At 42.1% G+C, this 17,920-nt stretch overlaps 1 protein-coding gene across 3 annotated transcripts in view; it reads right to left on the bottom strand.

The window, feature by feature from the left end:
* The window catches only part of CDH13 (cadherin 13), a 1,106,386-nt gene that overhangs the window by 134,161 nt on the left and 954,305 nt on the right, over nucleotides 1-17,920 (bottom strand). For 2 of the 3 annotated variants that reach the window (XM_073882334.1, XM_025860409.2), the window contains exon 8: nucleotides 8,172-8,312. The exons of the other annotated variant lie outside the window; for it this stretch is intronic. In XM_073882334.1, coding sequence (XP_073738435.1) covers nucleotides 8,172-8,312 — 141 coding nt within the window. The remainder of the gene's footprint in view (nucleotides 1-8,171; nucleotides 8,313-17,920) is intronic. 3 annotated transcript variants of the gene reach the window in all.

Here is a 17,920-nt window from a genome sequence, read left to right as displayed (position 1 = left end):
CTGAAATTCAGGGTCTCTGAAGTAGAAGAGACCTCGTAAACATACCAGACCTTTGGTGAGGACCCCAGAAACGCTGCACCTGAGGACTAAGGGAAACCAGGAAGTAGATTAGCCCCCTGAAAAGACTGAAACTCAACCATAAATCAACTGGATCCTAGACTTTATTTAAAGTCATCTTTTTCTACACGTCTTGGTTTCAGGAGGTAAAAGTAAATCCTTTCTGGAGAAATATAACATCAGCCAGAGTCCCAAATTCCCTTTAAAAAAATTTCACATGTGTTATTCATGACTAAATTTAAACAAAGTTATAGGCAGGCCAAGGGACCATAACACACGACCAAAAAAGAAGTGAAAAATACTGAAAATAGAAATAGACCTAGAGGTGATCTAGATACTGGAGTTATCAGACATTGAATTTAAAGTAACTCTGAGTAAAACGTTTAAAAAATAGGTAAAATGGAAAATTGCAGCAGAGAATTTTAATCTATAAAATAAGTTCATGGAAATTATATTTAAAGTACAAAAAGTGGAATTAAGAACTTATAGATGGGTATAATAGATTGGACAAAGCAGAAGAGAGAATTGGTGAACTGGGAAACAAGTCAACAGAAGCATAGACAGTCTCTCTCTCTCTCTCTCTCTCTCTCTCTCTCTCTATATATATATATATATATATATATATATATATATATGCAATTAGAGTCTAAGGAAAGGGAGAGAAAATGGGTCAAGAAATAGTTGAAAAGTTATGTTATGAAGTAAAATGCTTAGGGAACAAATATGACAAAAACAAATTAAACCATACCTCAGCAGGCCATGGTAAAACTGTTGAAAAGTAAGGCAAGGACATGCTATTAAAAGCAGCCAGAAGCAAGAGCCACATTTCTGTCAATGGAGAAGAAAGTAATACTGACAGCTGACTCAAAACATTAGCTGATGTCAGAAGTCAATGAGACAGCACCTTTAAAGTGTCATAAAAAAATAATTATCAACTGAGATTCTGCATCCAGCGAAAATTACATAAAAAATTCAGGTAAAAAAGATGCTAATGATAAATGAGAGAGTTTGTCCCCAACAGACTTGCACTATTTTTAAAATAAAAAAATAATTCTTTTATCAGAGGAAAATTAACCCATATGGAAGCACTGAAACATGAAGGGGTAAGTGATAATACAAAGGGTGAATAAATGGATGCTTGTTCAATAAAGTAATATTTTTGTAAAATGTAAAATATTTGTAGAATTAAAACATGACAACAACATCTCAAAAGACAGGAGTGGGACAAAAGGAGTTCGGGTGTTCTAAGGTCCTTGACGAATGCAAGAAGTGGTAAAAATGCAAATTTATATTAGATTCTGTAAGTCAAGGATGTACATTTCAATTTCTCAGAAACTAGTACGAGAATATGAAAATGAAGTATAATAAATAAGTTATAGCAGAATATAAAATGATAAAAATACTGGATTATTTAAGAAAGGTCAGAAATGAGAGAAAAGGAACTATATGAAGGTGCTCAGATAGGAAACAAACACTAGGATCGGTAGACTTAAACTCACATATATGTTTTTGGCATTACATGTAAATGGACAAAATAATCCAAGTAAAATTGGAACTGACAAATAAAAACCCAAATATACATTGCCTATAAGAAATGCACTTTAACATAAGATTACAGGGAACTTGAGAGAAGAAAGGATGGAAAAAATACAGTATGATAACACTAACCTTAAGAAAGCTACGGTAGTTATTCTAATACCAGATGAGGTAAATGTCAAAGCAAAAAGCATTTCCAGAGGTAGAGAGTAAATTTTGTAATAATAAAAGATCAAAACATCATGGAGATATGACAATTTTGTAAGCACTTAATAACACAGCTTCAAATATTCAAAGAAAAATTAGATACAACTAACAGGAGAAATAGACATATCTATAATGATAGGATATCATATCCATTCTTTCAGTAACTGATAGAAAAGATTAACAGACAAAATATGTAAAGGATTTGAACAAAAATATTAAAAAACTATAGATTTCACATTGTTTTCATGGCACTCGGGCTATTTATCAAAACTGATCATATTCTGGGTTGTAAAACAAGTTTCAATAAATAACAAAGGACTATAACCATTATCAGTATGATCTCCAACCACAGTGGACTTAAACTAGATGTTAATAAATCCTAAGTATGTGGAATTAAGCAATATACATTTAGGCAGTGGTCAGTGAGAGGGATTTTGGGAAGTTCCTGAGCTGCTGATCAGGTTCTGTTTCTTGATCTGGGTTTTGCGTTTGACTTATGAATCATAGAATCACTCAATATTTGTGTACTTTTTTTGTATGAGAGTTACATGCTTATTTAGAGAAAGGCCATAAAACTTGAGTTAGCCATATTAATTGCAATTTAGAAAGACATTTTGGAATGTTTTGATAAAATAAGTAAGCAATTATGAACTCCTAATTTGGAGCAATATTGTAGGTCACTTCCTTTTCTTTCTGACTATTAGGGAATTGAGAGAAAATTCAGATAAAAGTTAGTGGATTATACACGAATGTTCATCACAGCATTATTCACAACAGCCAAAAAAAAACTGAAAGAGCCCAAATATCCATCGATGGATGAATGGATAAACAAAATGTTGTAAATCCATAGAATAGAGTATTACTCGGCCATAAAAAGGAACGGAGTTCTGATACATGCTACAAGGTGGAGGAAGCTTGAACACAGAAGTGAAAGAAGCAGATCACAAAAGGCCACATACTGCCTGACTCCATTTATATGAAATGCCCAGTATAAGCAAGTCCATAGAAATACAGGGAAGATTAGTAGTTGCTAGGGGTTGTGGGGAAATGGGGATGGGGAGTGATTGCTGTGGGCATGGGGTTTCTTTGGAGTGATGGAATGTTCTGGAATTAGCGGTGATGGCCGCACAACTTTGTGAGTCTACTAAAAGCCAATGATTTTACATTTTAAAAGGGTGAACTTTATGGTATGTGAATTATATCTTTAAAAAGTTATGAAAAATACTTAATGGAATGTGAAGCAGAAGTGGCAAAGTTAAGGAATGAAATAAATAGATGTTATCCTGACATCATTCTGCATCAGATTGTTCATTAAGAGGAAAAAGTAAATTTCTAAAACAAGAAATAAAATAGCTCCTTGATTGCCTGATAAACCAGTAAACGAAGAGGAGTGAATCATGATGAACACATTGGTAAAGACTTAAATTTCTTGCAAGTTAACCTGCCATGTCAACATCAATAAAGGTAATATAAAACTCTTAACATGCCTCAAAACAAGGGCATAGATGACCCCCATGGATGACATGGTTAACAAGGGTCATCAATTTACACAAAAGCATTTGAAATTGTACAATTACTATTTGTGTATATTGTATATAATTGTGTGTGTGTGTGTGTGTATGTATACACACTTGAATGAGAAACTTGATATTTTCTCAAATTTAACACTTCTCAAAATTTATATGTTTTCCAACTATGAAATGTGTCGTGAAGGTGAAAAAACATGTTTCTAAAATCTCAGTCATACAGAGCAAGTTCCTATCAACCCTACCAGGGGAAAGACTAGGCTTTTTGTTCTCTTTCTATAGAAGTGATATTTCATAGTTATTATATAAAGATGAGACCACAGAGTTTGCCATCAAACGTGTAAGAGTGAAGGCATTACAGGGTGAATTAGGCAGTTAACTATTAAATATTTTATTGTAACAGCTAATAGTCCAAAGGAAAATAAGATTCCCAAGGCATCAAGGTTTCTTGAAGACCCAACACCGGTTTTTAGGATTTGGAGCCCAACCCTCCACACCCACTTGATAACCCAATGCGAGCATTTGCCCGTGGCTCAGGTTCAGCTCGCTGGCTTCCTTTTCATGCCATTTACCTTCACCCCTCTATGAAAACCACGGTGTTTACCCATCTCTCATCTGCCGGCTGGAGGACAGGACCTTTTAAGTTGTATGACAGTTTTATTACAGATGTTGTAATGTGATAGCTCAAAACATGGCAACATTTACCTTAGAATTCATCAAATAGCTAAAAAAAAAAATCCTAAGTTATTAAGTTTAAATCACCAATTGCCATATTAAGGTAAAACCTGAAAATTAATTGATTGGAAAAATGAAGAAAAACTCAATGTCTGAAACTAACATTTAGCAGAATCTTTGTGTAAAAACTATGAGGAAAACTCAAAGAGGACTGTCCACAGGGAGACAAAAGCTTCTAACCCAAATATTTGCAAAAGTCAAAAGACAAAAATTGAATTCATGTATCAATTTTAAGTATGTCCAGGGCTCATTCTACCCAGTGACACAGTTCTAATGTTAAGATGATCTTCAGGAAGCATTCAGCAAATACTGAATTATTGAGTGCCTACTCGGACCGTGACCTCTTAAGAATAAGAGAGATGTGGCCTTGCCTCTCAGCAAGCTTATAGTCCATGGAAACAAATACAATGGAACACACAGATGAGCTGACTTTGTGCTCAGAATTTACTTTTAAAAATAACCTTTAAAATATCTCCTTCCTCAGGAACCACCCCTGTATAGTCAGGGCGGCAACATGCCAACTCAAGATGGAATTATTTCTCACGCTCCCTTACAGATAAGGGAGGCTAAGGAGATGTGGCTTTCTGGGGAAGCTCTTCAAATGACATTTACGTAGGGGCCAGGCCCTTCTTTGCCCTTCTCATTTCCTGATCCTTTCTTCCTGTGATGTGGACACAATGGCTAGTGCTGCAGTGACCCTACTGTACTCTAAGGCAGGCTTGGAGAAGGTGGAGAAGAAAGATAAGAGGAATCAGGGACATGGTGATGTCATGGTGTCAGCACATTGGCCTGGGACTATCTACCTACACATTCTCATGTGAAAGAAACCATACCTCTACCTCCTTTAACACAGTGTTATTTCCAGTTGCTCTTAATTTGTGGCCGCACACAACTTCTCTTTCAAACAGATAAGAAAACTAATATCTCTACAGAAGGACGATCACGTCAGAAAGAATTCAAACAAACCAACCAACAAAACAACCATATATTCCTGTGAACTTCCTAAGAAATGTCTTAACATACATAGAAACCTATATAAGACAACACCTTGGACAATTTTTCTAGACATCCTCAAACCCAAATGACCACCATTTCCATTCTGGAATGATGAAACCTCGACTTCCCCCTCTAAACATTGTTTCAGCTTCAAGATCACACGCGCCATGTTTCTTCTCTGCTCCTTGTATAGCCTACTGTCCCACCTCTTCCACATCCCAGAGACCACTGCACTGGGCTGAGCTCTTCTCAGGACTTCTCCTTCCCCCCTTAGCAGGTTTCTCTTGGCCTGTTTTGCTTTTGTTCATAGTGATGTATTTTACTGATTCTGCCACCTGTCCTTCGAAATTCCTTCTCCCCTTGAACTCTAGGGTCTAAACCATTGATTTCAAATGAGCGGGTTCATAGATCACGTTAGAGGAAAACAGCAGCCTTTCAACACGGGAAGACATGCCCCTCTGGATTACGAATGTCAGTTGACCTTTTACATTTTAGAAACATTATCATCATCATATCGTCATCTTGCTCACCACCACCATCTTGCTCACCGCCATCTTCTTCGTCACTGCTTTCATCCCACCACTGTCTTCACCAGCGCCTTCCTTATTACCACTGTTCTCATCACCAACACGCTAGAGAACGGTCGGTGACCGGCACTATCTAAACGCTTTCCATCACCGGCTCATTTCATATTCACAAGAACCTAGTGAGGTAGGCTTTATTGTCAGCCCATTCAACGGGTGAAGAAACTCGAACATAAAGGGTTAACACGCTCATATCCGTGGTGGGATCTGAATCCTGTTCTGGTTCCAGAGCCCATCTCTTCTCCTCTGTGTTATACTACCTCTGGCAATTCTGGCATCCAAAATGTATAAATCCCTTTTCAACAACAAAGAAATCAGCCTTTCAGGAATATGTTAAGGAAATCTGCGGACTTCCTTTATCCAGCATTGGACAAGGACTACTTTGGGACATCTGATACCCAAGAGGGAGAGTTTCATGGACTTGCTAGTTACCCATTCCTCTCATTTTATTTCCTATATCTCTGTATGAGTTGAGACATCACTTTTGCCCCGTGGGAATCTAAAGCTTGTTGTCAAATGTCCATTTGAAGAGAAGTTCTGTGCTTTTGCTGATATCCACAGGTGACTATATTTTCCATGACACTACTCAGTGTCTCTTACTCTTTACTTAAGATCTACGTTAAATTTTTCCTTGGAGTCAGTGGTATTAACAACAACAACACAAATCTCTCCCTCATGGTATTTAGTTCATGACTAGGCACATACCTCTTGTTTCCTGAGTCACAGGAGCTAAATTCAGGGCTGCACTGAGGTAACTAATTAGTCTCAGACACCTGGCAACACTGATGGGTCTTCTTATTTTTAGATTGGGGTTAATTTTTATTTTCATTACTATATCTATATTGAATATGAAAACATGCCTTTAGTACTTTTTTGTAAATAGCTTTGGAAAAAGCATTGGAAATAGAAATTCTGTAGGTAAACCAGTAGCCACATGGGACACCAGCTCAGTGAGACATGACGAGGTGGCCCAGGAAACGTTATTCCCAGGGCCAAATAAGTCTGAAAAACCCTACAGACTATTCCGACCCCTCTTAGAGAAACAAAGCATTTTAAAGGTACCTGGGAGTGCTGCAGTAAAAGAAATCTTTTTTTCTATTCAACTCAGGGTCCCCCACATCTAGTTGACCGTGAAGTCTTCCCCTGCCCTACAGTGATGTAACCCATGGAACCAGTTTTTTGGAATACCAGTTTGGGCAACTTGGGAATAGTGAGCAATCTGTTTTAGCAGTCACAGGAACATGTTATAGGAAGCAAAAGAATGAAGTCATATCAGCTGCTTTGGCCTCTGCCATGTGGAGGTTGGAATCCTGAGTGCCCAAGACCTCCTGGGCGAGGGGGAGATTTCCACCCTGAATGTGTCACGCACGCACGGCTGCGGGGATGGAGAGGGCCCTGGGAAGCCAGAGGGCCCACCTCTCCTGAACCATCTGGAGTAGCCCTGGGACTCTGGAGAGGGGGGTGGGGCAAATGCAAATCCAGACATATGCGCCCTTTTTTTCCCCTGAATGTCAGGGAGGCTGGAAAACATGAACCACAGATAAGGAGGCATAATACCGCAGTTAGTTGCCTGGCTCCCTGGGAACCGTGTTCACATCCCATTTCTGTCACTGACTCTGCCCGTGACCTTGGAGCAGTCATCCCAGTCACCCAGATTCTTGGAGCTGCAAATAAGCTCCCTTACTGGTAAAGGGTGGTTAATGAAACCAACCTCACACAGTCAAACGAGGCAAAGAACCGCAGGTGGAGAGCCCCGTTGGTGGTGGCAGATGCACAGCAAAGTCTCAGCCAATGACACAGGCTATCTTTACTGATTCTATGCTCTTGGTCAGTAAGAGGGGTGTCAAATCCTTGGCTCAGGCCCCGATCCCCCAAAGAAACCACGGGCATTATCATATTTCCATCAGATACAAAGTGCAAATAACTCCCTGGTTTGGATACAAATGTAGCAACTGGGGAATGCAATTTTGTGTACTCAGCCCATCCCCAAACATTGCTCCATTGGAATAAATGGGGACCAGCAACCATGATCCATAATCACAAAAGCACAAGAGCCCAGAATAAATAATGGCTCTTCTGGACAAGCTAACTTGGTTGTAATTTATAAGCTCCTGGGCCACCTTGTTATTGCCAAGAAAATCTGCTTTACCTTCTAGCTGCTGTTCCGTCTCAATCTGCGCTTGCTGGAAAAAAAAGTTATTGTCATGCTAAAAGCACAACAGGCCTCACATAACTCAGTGCTAAACAACACCGATAAAACTAGGAAAATGGCACTTTGGCATTAAAAGTTACTTTCTTATGGACTTTAACAAGATTCAGTGCTTTTGTTCTCACAACGCTCTTTTCAGCTTTACGTACACACAAAAGACACAAACAGGAAAAAGTACGCAAGAGCAAAACAACACCCCCTCTCCCACAAGGTGGGTTTTCATGTGCAAACCGGGAGCAACAGGGGCTGTAGTACATGGAATGAATACCCATCAACAATCATGGCTGTGAACAGCCGGGCTGGTGGGCAGAGGCCGTTTACCTCTTTCCTGGTGAATTTTGGTGAGTGATCGTTTTTGTCATCGATCATAATTGTTGCTGTGGCCGTGCCTGTTAACCCGACATCCAGTCCAGCCATGTCCTGAGCCTCGATGATCAATTCATACTTGGGATTTTCCAGAGTCTGTAAAGCAAAAACACGGCAGACAAGATGGCATTTAGGTTTGGGCTGCCACCTGGGATACAGGGGTCGTGGGGGCCACGCCACCCCCTCCCCGGTCAGGGCAGGCATCTCACACCCACAGAGCCTGCACCTGTTCTCCATAACTGTGTCGTTGGACTCTCTCCAATACGAGACTGTCATGATTCATGGACCGGATACAGTCGTGGGGACGGAATCTGTTTTCTGTCCTCATTTAACAGGGCATTTGAGACATTCCAGACTGTTTCATTTCCAGGCTTTAGGGTATACAATGCACGTTTGACGTCCACACCCACTTATGTCATTTCACAGTGACCTCATGAAACTGGTCTACAGTGGAGGTTAAGTGTGATGATGAGATGGGGACAAAGATGGCAGCTCTGGGAACTCACATTTACTGAACAACCTGCTAGCCAGGCATTGGGTACTGGACTTTGTACTTAATCTTTCCAACTGTGTATTAAGGCGCATATATGGTTCCCATTTTCAGCTAATTATGGCATTAATTCTCCTTATTTGCTTAAACCATTTTGGAGTGTTTTCTTAATCACTCACAGAGTTCAAGTTGAATCACCTTCAGTAACACAAATAAAAGGTCCTACCAGTTGCAAATCGTCCTGCTGGTATGACCGCTTCAAAGGCTATTGCTTATACCAACCAACAATTAAGAACTACCATGGGGAGCCAAAAACAAAAACACAGTGAGGATCTAGAATTTCCTTCTAAAACCAAGAGTTTACATGGTAAATTTTAATAGCTCAATGCTATGCTGTCCCTAAAACTTCCCAGTATTTTTAAAGGGTGTATGGCTCCCTAGGGTACCTTTAATTGGTTGTTTCTTAACTAAGAGCTTCTGAGCTACTAACTTAAGGAGTAGGAGCTCTGTTATACGGTTTGGAAGGCTCTAAACTCTTAGATTTGAGAGGAGTTGGGATGCTGAGACACTCCTTGGACAGGATTATTCACAATGTTTCCCAGTCCCCAGCTTTATTGAAATATAGTTGACATATAAGATTGTGTATGTTTAAGGTGTACCTACGCTGACTGGATACACGTATGTATTGTGAAATGAGCTCCGCTGGGATGGAAGGTCACATGATTGTCTAACTGCTGAGTGCAAACAGAATTTAACACCAAATCTAGCTCTAGGTGATTCTGGTTGTGCCTGGTTCAGTTCCATCTACTCTCAAGCTAAAGCTAGAAAATCATCAGCTTAATTTGAGTGACTTTCTACTTACCATCACCCACAAGTTCGATTGGATTTACTACTTGCCATAAATTCTGCAGCTGGACCATATGAAACCAGTAGATTGGGCCCATTTTCAAAGTCTTTCCTGAGTGTCTCTGGACAATAAAACCACTAGCCAGGTCTAATTTCTAGTATAACATTTTTACTTTTCTAATAAAACATTACATGATTTTGGAAGCATTGAATCATTAAAAATAAGAAATTACATGAGCTTTTCCAATATCGAAGAGATCATGGCAAACTCAATAGCCACTTTCCCCATGTAATGTCACTGACCGATATCAATTCCCGACATCATTTTAAGGGCTGCATAAAATATAATGATATGCATAATTTATAATTTACTTCATCATCTTCTCTTATTAGGACTTTAGGTTATTTCTAGTCTCTAAAAATTTTTGACAATTTCAAATCACACTGCGATGAACATCTGTATTCAAGAAGCTTTCGATATAATTTGACTATTTTTTGAATGCTAGATTCCAAGAAGTCAGTCCAAGAGTATAAACATTTTAAGGCTCTTTACAGTTGACCCTTGAACAATGTGGGGCTTAGGGGCGCCCAACCCCCATGTGGTTGAAAATCCATGTATAACTTGACTCCCCAAAAAGCTCACTACTAATAGCCTACTGTTGACTGGAAGCCTTACTGATAACATAAATAATCGATTAACACATATTTTGCATGTTATATGTATTACATACCATATTCTCACAATAAAGTAAGATAGACAAAAGAAAATCATAAGGAAGAGAATATATATATATATATATGTATATATATAGTGTTGTGCTGTGTTTATTGAAAGAAATCTGTGTATAATCCACCCAGCAAAAACCGCTGTTGTTCAATGGGTCGTCTGTATTCCTATTTCAGTACTGTTAACCTAGAAGATCTGACCAGTTTTCCTATCAGTCCTGCTAGAACATTTAGCGTATGATCCCGGGCATGGCTTCTCCCTAAAGAACAGCTCATCTTGCCCCATGAAGCAAACTGGGGGCTGAGCGTGGTTGTGGGATTGCTATCTAACACAGCTGTGAATTCCTCCCAGCATCGCCCTGCCCCAACACGCAGTGCAGGTTCCTATGGACACACCCCACAGGACAGCTTCAAGCACCAACTGTAGTGGACACGTGCTGTTCTGCTTTCCCAGTGTCCACTCCCTCTTCCCCTTGGACCCATGCCATCATTCTTTGGGGGGCCTCACCCCTTCCTCACTCTCAGCCCAGGTGGCCTTCAGGTAGCGTTGACTCTATCCATGATGGAGGGATGGTCATGTGGCTTAGGCCCGGGCAATCAGGGTCTCCCCTTCCCAGGATCTGGCGATGAGCATGTAAACCAAGTTAGACCACCCAGGACTGAAACTCAAAATTCCGGGACATACTTATTTTAGAACCCTTAGGTAGAAGGAGTTCTCTTTCTATTGGACTTGGAGGTGGTCGGACGCAAATCTGGGGCTGGTAGTGGCCATTTGCAAGCACACAGAGAAAGTCAGCCTGAGAGAGAAGACAACATAGAACCACCGGAGGTAGAGAGGGAGTTCTTTCAACCTTATTCAAGACATTTAATAGTGATCCTTGAAGGCAGGATCTCCCCCTCATATTTTGTGAGTTCTAGGAGCTAATAAATTTCTCCTTTCCCTAAGACATCTAAATTAAATGTTCCATGAGTAGCAACAAGGAGTTGTGACTAATACTGCGATCAATTATCTGGTTATCTGCAAGAAAGTGTGAGAGCTATTGTATGATCCGACGGTATCACAATAGGCTCTTCACACTAGAGTTCTAATCATCTCCTGCATACATGGTTTTCTCCTTTTCCCTTCCACAGAAACATTTTTGTTTTTGGACCAGAGATGGTTCTTCTAATTTTTTCCTTCGTTAGTTTTTACACCCATTTAACTGGAAGTTATTAAACATCTAGTCTAAATATTGTGCTGGGGGCTGGGGATCCAGGGATGGGAAAACAGGGTCATTTCTTCAAGTTGCAGAGGGAAGTTTCAGGGTCAAGCACAGGCATATAGTCACGAATAATAGTACCAAAGTGGAGTCATGGCTAAGTGGAGACAGGTACACATTCTTAGGATAGCTCACAGAAAGGACGCATTGGCTTAACTCTCTTGTAACTGAACGAATTTTATAAATACATTTTTAAAAAGGAACCGGCCAATTCCCGTCTCTTGAAGTAAACAAAACTTTATGACTGCAACGAGAAATAGATTGATTAACCCCGTCGGAAGTCAATTAGACAATTAAAGAGATAGGTGGTGTGGTTTGGGATGAGATGTTCCCAAAGTCTCAATTTTCTGGCAAACTTAAGGCTACTATTAACACGTTTTTATTCTTGGAGAGATACCCAGTTATCGCAAGGAAAATAGAAACAATACGGTTGCTTCTAGAGTGGAAAGTGAGGACAGTCCACCTTTCCCAGCCCCACCTCCGAGAGGCAATGACCGTTCGTGGTCCGTTGTCTCCTTCCTTTTCCCACACATTACACGTGCGCGTGCGCGCACACACACGCTTCCTATGCACACATCTTTAAACAAGTGATACCGTTCGCACAGCTGTGCAAGTTGTTCGGCCCTATTACCGCCGTCCCTGGGCTCACAGGTCTGTCTGTTCGTTTTCAGCCCTGTATTTGAGCCCACGGGCTGGACCCACCACCATTCACTCAGCCCTTCCCGACTGGATGGCCCCTCATGGAGGTGTTTCCAAGTTTTCTTCCTTAAAAGCGACTCTTAAGATAACAAGTCCCCTGGCTTATCAGTATTTTGGAATATTTCTTTCCTGTGATACACAGTATTGCTTTTGCAATGACAGCAGTAACAAAAATAAAACAACCGATAATAAAAGCAGCCTCCTTGGAAAGGTAAAAGACTTGGAGAGAATGTCACCTGGATCCCCTCGTTCTTACACAGCTGGGTATAGCTTCCAGTCACCTCTGACCCACTTCCCACGCCAGCTGAGCCTTCTCCAGGAAGTCTTCCGTAAATCCCTAGCTCCCATGGTCACTCTCACTTGAAGTACACGTACACGTGCTCATTTCTGTACCACGCAGTGGTGGCTTTGCCGGAGAAGACTCTGAAGCATCCCACAGCTGCCCCATTCTCCAGGAAGGACCGCTGATGCAGAGAACTAGGTCCCAGTGGCCCCGTGTCATGTTTGTCTCCCTCGCATAGTTGACTGACCACACATAACTCCTTGATCATAGCTGGGACGATCGGGTTTTCTGAAATGTGGACTCAGGCACTGGGGAGACAGAAGGCAGGGCAAACATTCTTGTCTCTCGACACATTACTGCTAAGCCCAGGAGAGGGATTTTGCTTTCTTGAATGGTTTGGGAGGAAACTTCCTATCCTGGTACTTCTCTCTGCCCACGAGGAAGACGCCCTGCCTCTGGGGGCCGAGACACTCAGCTGTCCAGCGATTCTGTCGCTTGGTGGGTGAACTGAACAGAGGGTTGGAAGCCCCACTGTCCACTCAAGACCAATCTGCTATCTCTCAGGACGAGGATCTCACCTGATTCTTCTGTTTATTTCTCTCAACTGGTTCAGGGCTCACTGGGGACATGGGTATGGTCAACTCCAATAGAAAGAGCCTTTCGGGCTGCATTAGGCTGAGGGTGCTGCTCTAAGCAGAATGACGGGAGCTGTGTGGCTGAGATCTGGGACCGTACTGCCTCCCAACTCCGACTCTCGCCTCGGTTCTGCAACACCCTCCACGGTTTGCTCGGGGAAGCCTTTTGGGCACTGAAGCCAGCCAGAATCAGTTTCCATCCCCTGCACCCGAAGGGACCTGGGGTGAAGCCATGTTACTCATTCACCAAATCCCATTTCTTTTTGACTCCCAGGCATAGAGCAAGACTGTCAGGTGAACTCGTGGGACTGATTCTGGCCAATGGGATATGGGCAGAAATGATACTGGCCAGGGCCCCTAAACCTCCCAAATAATCCTCCGTGTTTTCCATTCCCCAGAAAGGAAGAAGTGTGGATCTCCAAATGACTGTGTGGAGCAGAGCCACTTCGCCCACCTGCTTCAGACTGCGATGCGGACAAGACACAAAGCATTCTTTAGGTTTAAGGGAAGTCGATTACAGTGTTCAGCCCACCCTGACTAATATGAAGGCTATGTTTCCTGTTTGGTTTTATTTTGGATGCCCATTTACCATCTCCCCACGTGGGTGACAAAGTTTTCAAGGGCAAGGACCATGCTTTTGACTCCACCACCCAGCCAGTACACAGCCAACAAGGTGGGCAATTTACTTTCATTACCGTTAATGATGATATATTACTGTTTCCCGGAACCAAATTATATCTCAGTGGTCTGAGCATATCAGTGGCATTTCCAAACCAGAGTCATTTATTCTCAGGGAACGGCTTATACTTTGGGGAGCTCTAGCTCAAGGAGAGAGGATTTTATTCTGACCAAGAAATGAACTGTGTCAAAACTGGGAAAATTAAATTGGCTGCTCTGATTTTATTTTAAGCTATTTGATCCGTAGGACAAACCAAGAGTCAAGCTGCTCTCTTGGTTTGAATCTTGTAGTCATGTGCTTGTACTGCATTTGCTATCGTCTCCTGCATGTCTACCAGCTAGCCGGTAATAGCCCAGAAACAAAAGGAAGGTGGTATATCTACAAGAGAAAGCCTTGGGTCTATCTCCACAGACACAGGCCAGGTTCACTGATCATACTGATTTAAAAACCAAACATTTCATCTTGAAAAAACAAGAATCAAGCCATGTCATTAAATATGGCACATAATCAATCATTGGACCTTTGATGTTTTTACACAGCTCCAGCGACATCCATACGAGGATGCATTTAACGGAATGTTTATCACTAATTAACAAGCATAATGGTAGCTGTGGGGGGAAATTGACAAATAAATGTTACATGGAGAAAGGTTTTGCCATTAACCCACACAGCTCCCTGTCGTTCTCTGGTCTTGTCTTGAACGCTGTCCCCATGTCTCTTCACACTTTGTCCCGACTGGATTTCTTCCCATGGTCCCCAGCTTTTTCTCCATTTTGACATTTCCACCTCTACTTTCTTTTTCTTCCAATTTAGTTTACTTTAATTGGTAGTAAGAATCTCAGAAATCTTTCCCTTCATCACATGTTTGATGTCCTTGTGAAACTTTTGGCTTTTGAGCTTGGGTGTGGAGCTTGACTCCGTCAACAATAGGACTTTCTTGTTGTTGTGCATTCTGAAGTTCTTCTGAGGGAGAGGGAATCCAGCTCATACTTCTGTGAAAATCCGTCTCTTTGTCAAAAGAGACAGGGGCTCCCTGAGGGTTCCCTGCCTTCGTGGAACTTCAGTGCAGTGAAGGATGACCAGGGGCAAATGAGCAGGAATGAGGCTGGAAGTAGAGTTGGAAAATCCAAAGACAGTGCCTCTGGCCACTGTGCATCCGAGAGCTAGCAGGCCCCTGGCTTTTGTTCCAAACACTCCCTGCACTGCGGCCATGGGGGAGCTGAGAACACTTTGCACAGTTGGGCCATGCACGAGAGTTCACTGTACCTTTTTTTTTCTTTTAAGATTTTATTTATTTATTTTAGAGAGAGAAAGAGAGAGCACAAGCAGGTGGAGGGGCAGAAGGAGAGGGAGAAGCAGAGAAGCAGACTCCACTCTGAGCAGGGAGCCTGATGTGGGACTCGATCCCAGGACCCCGAGATCATGACCTGAGCTGAAGGCAGATGCTTAACCAACTGAGCCACCCAGGTGCCCTTTGGAGAGTCTTTTTAAGGTGTAGCAAGAAACTGAGCGTGGCCTCCAGGAACAGTCCAAACGCGCTGAATGCTGCCACCCACCACTGAGCGCACCTGGGAGTGGATCCTTCCCAGGCAAACCTTCTGATGACACTGCAAATTCGGGGCAGACACACGGATTATGGTTTTGTGAGAGCCCATGACGTGGACGACACAGCTGAGCCATGCCCAGGCTCCTGAACACAGAAACTGTGAGATAATAAATACCTATTGTGTGAAGTCATTAAGTTTTGGGGTAATCTGTTATGCAGCAATAAATAACCAATGCAGTTCTTTGTTCCCCCAGCACTTATCACAGTCTGTAATATTCTTGTTTACTGGCTATCTGAACTCTGACCATTTGAGCTCCATGAGGTCAGGGACCTTGTCTTGTTAAGAGCTTCATCTCCCAGCTACTAATTAAGTGCCTGGCACATCAGAGTTATGCGATAATTAGTTGATTCTAGAAATGTTTTTCTAAAATAATGAATTACATAGAGTGGCGTATCTATAACACTTAACAACAGATTCTCCTGGTTTGTAGTGTTTGTCAATCTCGGTGGCTTAACTACATTCCTACTGTGGCCGATTTCGAGCTACCAATGTGCTGTCATTGAGTATACAGAGTTGGAAAGTGATGCCCCCTTATCCACGGTTTTGATTTGTACGGTTTCTGTGATCCGTGGTCAACCTCAGTTGGGAATCAAATGCTCCTCCTTCTGACATGGTGTTAGAAGGTCAAAAGCAGCCTGATGTTAACATCAAATACCTACATCATCCCCCTCGCTCCCTCTCATCATGGAGGCATTTTATCATCTCATCTCATCTCAAGAAGAAGGGTGAGTGCAGTACAATAAGATATTTTGGGAGAGAGAGAGAAAGAGAGAGAACACATGCACATGGCTTATGGTATAATGTTTTAATTGTTCTATTATTTCATTAGTGTTGTTACTCTCTAGCTGTGCCTAATTTATAAATTAAACTTTATCATAGGTATGTATGCATAGGAAAAAACCTGGTCCCTGTCCAGTTCAGCACCACCTATGGTTTCAGGCATCCACTAGGGGTCTTGGCACACAGGCCTGCAGATAAGGAGACTCTATGGTGGTTACCATCAGTTTATTGTGAGCCCATGAGAGCTGGCTCTAGCTTATCAATCGTACTGTAGGAGTCAAGGAAATCCATCTTTGTCAATAAATCCCTTTGTTGTCTAACATTTAAGGTATTGTTAATGAGAACTTTTAACATGAGGTTTATGGCAAAGATACGGTGTAATTCATTCATGTATTTTCTCAATCAGCTTTGCCCGGGCTGAGTGGCGCAAGACTCCTTACAGCATGGCACCTGCTCAGGGACCACATTCTTCTCCAGGTTAGCCGCCCCTGACACCTGGTCCATAAATACTGCAAACAGATCGGTGAAAACATTATCTGAAGCGGAACAAGTTGTTGTCTGTCTGGAGTTTGATTTATCCACTCTGGCCACATAACATGGGGGAGAGGTGGTCCATAAATCCAGCAGGAACCACATACATTTCCGTGTAAAACGTGCCTCACTCCCACGGCAGACGGCAAGTGCTGTTCTTCTATCTTTCCAAGCAGTAGTGCGGGTCTGTTTGACTCATGTTTGTCTTTAGGCCTCCCTTCACCTTGCTCCCCGGTGCTAATGTGAACATTCACGTTCTTGGCTGTCACCTGCTATGTTCTCATTCCCAGCCGGGGTCTGCTGGGGAAGGAGAAGGCAGAGCTCATTTCCTCAGATTTACTGGTTGCTGACAAAGTCAGCGGGGGAGTCCGGGTGGCGGGGGCAGGGGGGGGAGCAATGGGGGAAATAAACACCACCTCTCAGAAATATGCAGTTGGAATAACCAAAGTGATAGATTTCAGGTTGAGGGACACCAAAATCAAATAAAACATTTCCAGGAGCCGTGTACATCTTCCGATGTTACTGAGGAGTTGCAGGAAAGAAACGGCCAATGGCATTCATAGCGTACTTGGAAGAATCGCCCTCCTTAGGCCTAAGCTGGCAAATACTAGACATGCAGGTTGATGCCACTGAAACATTTACACATTTATAGGTTCAAGTAACTCTGTGAGGATGTGATGAACAATAAAAACCCTGCTTTTGGTGCATTTATATTCTAGATAAATAGAAAAATATCAAGTACATAAGGTGTGATGAGATAAGTATTACCCTAAGCGTGCCAGTTAAAATCTATGAGGAGGGGGTCAGAACACGGGGTGCCTGGGAAGGCCATATGGAGGTTCCTTGATTTCCCAAACATTTATTGAGCACTTAATGTTGTTTTAGATAGTAGTGACAAGGAAAGGGAGCCATACCGAGTGTCAAAGAATCCCCAGGTAATTTTAGCAGAACGGGATGGAAGTAAGAATACCGTGGTATCACAGAGGACAGGCCACTTACCCTAGACGGGGGGTGGGGGGGCCATGAGGGACACATTCCTGCAGAAACGAATATCCTACTACAGGATTAGAAATGGGGTCTTGATGTGGAAGTTTCTATAAGAGGAGATGGGAGGCTGTGAATCCTAAATGCCATTACATTCCATCATTCAGTAACAACCGAAGGCTGCT

Source organism: Callorhinus ursinus, unplaced genomic scaffold (genome assembly GCF_003265705.2).
Source record: "Callorhinus ursinus isolate GAN/ISIS: 27379988/994484 unplaced genomic scaffold, GSC_fseal_2.0 scaffold46, whole genome shotgun sequence".
NCBI classification, from domain to species: Eukaryota; Metazoa; Chordata; class Mammalia; order Carnivora; family Otariidae; genus Callorhinus; species Callorhinus ursinus.
The sequence above is the reverse complement of the archived record's forward strand: the minus strand, read 5'-3'. Positions and strand labels throughout refer to the sequence as shown.